A 5,924-nucleotide genomic window follows, 5' to 3' on the forward strand; every position below is an offset into this window, starting at 1 on the left:
GTGTGCAGCATACGAATTTCCTCTCGGCCCGTTGCATCTTTTCTGTGAAGTCTTTCATTATGGCCTGAGCCAGAGGAAGCTCATAGTCGAGGAGTATAGTTTAATGCTGACCATGTACCCATTCTTCGTCACCCTCTCATGTTTCACTTGAATATATATCATTTCTTTGTAACGACTTTCGTTCTCAGGAAGAACAATAGGGGAGTCTACCAGCGCACGTTCTCTCGAGTCTCAACACAATATGTTCTGAGCTATCTGACAATGCACTCTGTTCACGATTAGACGGCGCTGCGTAGGCCGCCATGAAACTATGTAGTGTGATTGGATCGGACAACATGATTGGGACGTCTTTTATATGGCCCCTGTTGGCAGACCACAACAGATTTCTAACCGTGTCAGTGTTCGCCTGTTTTAGACACGTTTGGTAACAAGACCCAAACCTTCTAAACAGGCACCAAACATATCCACGACTGCATACATAATAAACCTCGGTGACACTTTGCCATTTATACTCGGTTTCCGAACAACTGGAAAAATGCCTGGACAGTTTGTGTGCCGAAGCGAGAGCGGCCTTCTCTTGATTTTTGCTCTACGCCTGATCGTCTTTCGTATGCATCTCCTGAGCAAGATTTCATTGAGATTATATTTTTGCGCGTTTTCTTCAGGAGGAGATATAGGAATCCTTGAGATATCCTAAATCTCCATCGTCAGAAAAGAAATATCCTCGAATACGGTCTAGACGGCTGGCTTGTTCATTGTCGCATCCTTGTCATCTGCATATTTTTCACTCGCGTTGCTGTTCTCTTTATCGCTCATCGTGGCAAACGGCGCACCAAGATATACCCTTACGTCCGCTCCGAGGATGCCGTTTGAAAGCTGGTGGGTCAAATCCGTCTAGCCCGTATCAGCATTGACGACCTAGAAGTAACCAAATAAGTAGTATAAGTTGTATACCACTTTGATTCTGTTGTTAGGCCAAAGACTGAATAAACCTCTACTTTTCCACACCAACATCACCCCATTTATGGCATATTTAATTAAACGCGCTGCCCTTATTACTATTACAGACCCTATTGTCGTGCAACAACTGGGCACGCAATATTATCAACATATAAATATATTATAATAGATACCTTGTTTATTAACAATCCGATTTAAGTGACTCATGTTAGCATGTTGCGCGCCGTTTTTGCATTGAGCGTCCTGTCCTTCTTGTGCACCATCCTGTTTACTTGTATAAAAACTAATGACAACAACAATTAACTTGGAAACAATTACACCGAGACACCTTTTATACAAACAACCCACGACAAAAAAAATGAGCAAGTAGAGTTTGGTATGTATTTTTTATTAAGTGTTGTTGTTCGAGGCTGTGGACTATATTACTTGTTGCATGTCTTGCACATGACTGCGGAACCGGCCAACTCACCCCTGGTAACCGACTTACCCTCAATCCATCGACAGCCGTCTGGCGTATGAAGCTTTGCTTTAGGAGCCCGGCAATCTAGAACCCCATCTGAGTTGGTGTAGCTTCAAAGGGTGGCGGCAATTCGGCATCCTTGGGCTCCTCCTTTATGGTAGCGAGAGGGGACTTGGGTGCGCTCTTGGTACACGTCTTACACCAACCCGTTGTGTTGGTAATGTTGACATTGAATACACTCTTGCCCTCAATCCATCGACAGCTGTCTAGCTTATGAACCTTTGCTCTAGGAGCCCCGGCAATCTGGAACCCCATTTCAGTTGGTGTAGCTACAGAGAGTGGTGGCAATTCGGCATCCTTGGGCTCCTCCTTTATGGTAGCGAGTGGGGACTTGGGTGCGCTCTTGATACACGTCTTACACCAAATAGTCGTGCTGGTAATGTCGACATTGGATACAGTATTGCCCTTGATACATCGGCAATCCCGAGACATGTGGACCTTGGCTCCACGGCCACCATCAAACTGGAACCCGGGTCGGGTAAGCAGAGTCTCCTTGTTAGGGGTCACAGTAGCAGAAGCTGCGCGCGGTGCCGAAACGGCCCGGAACTGATTAAGCACCTGGTCTGGGTTATCCTGGAACTCGTAGAAAATGTCAGAGCCAGAGTCCTCCAACTTGTTGATTTCAAGAGTCATATCCCCGACTGAGGTTGCACGTGTGGACTTGACTCCGCCGCAGTGCTTGACTGGTCCAAAAAGACCAACCTTACCGTGCCCGCTATAAATATCGGAACCCTTCTGTACGGAGCCCAGGTATCCGCCGGGGCCACACGGTCGTCGGCATACGCGGCCAATCCAGCACCCTTGTGTCATTGTTGCCCGGTGCACATACACGGTACGTAGTAGCACTCCAGGACCTTGTTGTAGGTCGCAATCTCGTTAGGACCAGCATTCTCAACAGTGCAGATGGAGTCAAAGTGGTACAAAAACATGAATCTAGTCATTATTCCATATCTCTTGGAAATGGAACACGATTGACCGTTGTACACAAACACGTCGGCAACATACATGTCGCTAATCAGCGTGTGGTTCAAGCAGAACGGGTAGTTTGAGTTGGACTTGGGTACCGAGACAAACATGGCTACAAATACTGGGGTGGCTATACTGTTCCTACTGTTGGGCTTGTGGTGTAATGATTTGGGTTGGGATTGATCCACTGCGTTATATACCCAAAATGCGGTATCCCAAACCCACAATGGGCTACGGAACGCGCCTGTTTGGTAGTCTACTGTACATCCGTCCGCCCTAAATTGGGGTTGTTTGTGGGGAAGGGCCGATTCGGAGCTCGATCATGTTATGGGAACACAACCCTAGACCAGTGCTCGGTTTGTGAATCTACAGTACACATGTTCCCACGCACCCCTACCACCACACGCATGCTGGGCCCAAATACACCCACACTATTGCTGCTAACCGTACTTTGTATGGGGGTGCTACATTTGCCACGTGGCACATTTGCCACATTCTCAAACCTCGGATGGCATTATATATCTGTTTACATGCATGCTGCATGGGGATGTCACATTTGCCACGAGGCAAAGGTGACACGTTGTAAATTATACATACATTTACCAAATTTTATTGCTATTAAAGGGATGGTTGAACTTGCCCAATATGTCAAACAGCCTCAGTGGACCCCGTACGATCCAAAACACCCAATTGTATAGTACTCTGCTTTAGGGGGTGGCACATTTACCACGTGGCAAATGTGGCACATGCAATTGCATATGGATGACCTATTATGAACCACAAGACCTACAGCTAAACCTTGGCATTGTACACCTATTGGGCAAGAGGGTCCTTAAACAGACGTCTGGGGTTCTTGATCCGTAAACCGTGCAGTTGCCGGCGCCGGTCAGTCATCTTGTGTACCTTGGTCTGACAGGCCTTGGTTGCTGCAACAAACCGCACCTTCTCACCTTTGGGCTGGACTCTGCGGCGGCAAAACTGGGTGGTCTTGCGGTGCAAGTTGTTGGCATTTGCGGGCCCAAACTGGCTCTTGGTTCCAACGTACGGGTGCAAGATAACCCCAGACTCGGCCATTCCAGACAGTGTTTCCAGCTGCGTCTGTGTCAGGCTGTCGCTTGGGTTGTGCGTCCCAACCACATAGCGTTCCTGTACATGACCCCGCGTAGGCTTAAACCTGTTGCCTTTTGGGTCAATGTTCATCTCAAAATGGACTATTCCAGAGGTCCAGCACACAATGTCACCAGGCTCAGGGATCACAATTGCACCCGATGCATACAGTACTTTGACTAAAGAGTCGGCGTTCGACAGCGAAGTAAAGCCCGTCGTGGACTTGTCCCGGTACATAGATGAGATGTCCGGCTGGTGCGTGGCCCGCCCAAACACGAGGCGCACATTGCCCTCCTTGTACCCAATAAGCCTAAACCCTAAACCCTACCCTCCCCCCCCCACCCGAAGTGGGGTAGTCGTCTACGTGGGGCACCGTCAGACTGCACCGAAATGTCTTGAACGAATCTTGTGACACCATACCCCCCGCGTTGCCCGTTACCTGGAACAAAATGGCTGTAGCCAGCTCATTGTCCGAATGCTCCATAACCGCCAGGTTAGCCTGGAACCCCGACCCCAGTGCAAAAACAGTTGGCTGTGCGTCCAAATTATCCAACCGAGTCTAATGATAGTCTGACTTGGCTTCTGGCTGCGCATACATAAACCCAAACCCGTTGTTACCAACAACTCCCGTGGGCCACAGTATTTTGTGCTGACTCTGCACATCGTAGCTGGTCTTGGCCGCATCAACCTTCACCTCGTGGTCCGCATCAATACTCGGCTTTATGTCGCACTCCCACGCACGGTATGCTGCCACCTGCCCTGCCGCACATGCTGCACATGCAATGCATCTTCGGATAATCAGTACTCCATTGTCCTTGAGTGCCTGACGTGCCATCTGGATAGCCGCCATACACGTGTCGCCCGTAAATTGGTCCCTCGACACTATTGGGCTGGCTAGTCCTCCAATCTTCTTCTTCAGAGTCGATACAAACACGGACGAACCAGTGTCTGGTGTACAGGCGGTGGTCGTTGGCGTCGTCAATGTAGAAATTCAACAAAGTGTTTATAGTGCATCTCCATTCACAGCTGTAAATGTGAGCCGAAGTGCGTCCAAGTAGTTGGTTATATACCCGAATACGCCCTAAAAGTGCGATCCCAGAACCTGTATGTGCCACGAAACACGCGTTATCGGTGACCCATACTCCAGCAGATTAGCGAATAGGGTTTGGGTGCCAACCACGTGTATCAAGTTCAGGGTTAGGGTTTTGGGGCAAACACAGTACCAACACTCGCCATGTTTTAGGGTTTAGGGTGTTTTAGATTAGGTGGGTCCAACAATTCACTACACTATATACCATATACCAAACTACAGAGCCAATGTCTTTTGTGGGGTTTAGAAACGGATATTATCATCTGTACCATATACACGTGTCGGGAACTAACCCTAGTATGCCGCTAAACTAGTCTGTGAAATTAAGCAAGGTGGGTTTAAGGTCGCAGTGGGGTGTACCACATAGGGTCTCTTGACGACTTACGGGGCGTTTACTGGTCGACACCGAAGTAACACTGGAGCTCCTACGCCCTGTAAGCGGTGTAATGGGGGCATAGGTGCAGCGGACACTGTTGCGCGGGGCCTTTTTGATGAGTAGCAGGCAATCCAACACCTCTTCGAGTTCAGCACCTGTCCCTCACAAGTTCAATAGTCCATCTTGAAAGGCTTCGGGTACAACAATTTCATTAACGGCAGAGATCGGGCGAATCATATTGCGAAGACTATCAATGGCTTCTTTCAGGTCTTGGTCTTATCGTCCATGTTGGGTACACATCCACACGCGACATATTGGGCGTCGGAAACCTCATCAGGTGCAACTTCTACCATCACAATATGATTCGTGTTCAAAAAGCAAAAGTTGGTTCGATGGTACAGCGTCTTAGTCCCATCAAGCTGGTGCACCTTGGGCACGAAAAAGTATGCGGCGCTAGTACTGGAAGAGGCAGAGTCCTGTCCCACAATAGACATATCCATAAACTGCTGATTGGCGATAAGGGCGGAGAAAAACATAGTTCCTCGGCGGTAGTGACTCGTTGGAAAAAATGTGTCTGCGTAGGTTAAAGTGTGACTGATGACCTTAACATGACGTTTGCCTATATACCAGAATTCGGCCCCAGAATGCCATATTGGCCACAAAAAAGTCGTGATACATGGCCCTATGGAATCGCTACCCATCCACATACACCCAATTCACTATATCCACCCGATAGTTTCGACTACATAAGGTCACATGTTGCCGGCTATGCTACCATTCATTATTTGATTACAAGCGCACAAAGCAACTTTGCAGCCTTGTATTGCTTCTCGTCCCCAAGCTTACACTACCGCAAGATGATAACTTATCCAGTGTACAACCCCCTATCTAAAACCCTATATATA

The 5,924-nt window shown here is 48.3% G+C and overlaps 3 protein-coding genes across 3 annotated transcripts; all 3 read right to left on the reverse strand.

The window, feature by feature from the left end:
* Window positions 1-1,504: 1,504 nt before the first annotated feature.
* Window positions 1,505-2,290, reverse strand: SARC_01436 (hypothetical protein; the record flags this gene model as incomplete). Its single annotated transcript, XM_014304857.1, has 1 exon — window positions 1,505-2,290. The coding sequence occupies one exon, from the start codon at window positions 2,288-2,290 to the stop codon at window positions 1,505-1,507; it is 786 nt and encodes a 261-aa protein (XP_014160332.1).
* A 969-nt stretch (window positions 2,291-3,259) lies between these two features.
* Window positions 3,260-4,037, reverse strand: SARC_01437 (hypothetical protein; the record flags this gene model as incomplete). The annotated part of the gene is made up of 2 exons (XM_014304858.1): window positions 3,260-3,847; window positions 3,882-4,037. 2 exons carry the CDS (start codon window positions 4,035-4,037, stop codon window positions 3,260-3,262), a joined length of 744 nt encoding a protein of 247 aa, XP_014160333.1.
* A 75-nt stretch (window positions 4,038-4,112) lies between these two features.
* SARC_01438 (hypothetical protein) lies at window positions 4,113-4,403 on the reverse strand (the record flags this gene model as incomplete). The annotated part of the gene is made up of 1 exon (XM_014304859.1): window positions 4,113-4,403. The coding sequence occupies one exon, from the start codon at window positions 4,401-4,403 to the stop codon at window positions 4,113-4,115; it is 291 nt and encodes a 96-aa protein (XP_014160334.1).
* Between the last annotated feature and the right edge of the window lie 1,521 nt (window positions 4,404-5,924).

The sequence above is a fragment of the Sphaeroforma arctica genome (genome assembly GCF_001186125.1).
Source record: "Sphaeroforma arctica JP610 unplaced genomic scaffold supercont1.56, whole genome shotgun sequence".
Taxonomy (NCBI): domain Eukaryota; class Ichthyosporea; order Ichthyophonida; genus Sphaeroforma; species Sphaeroforma arctica.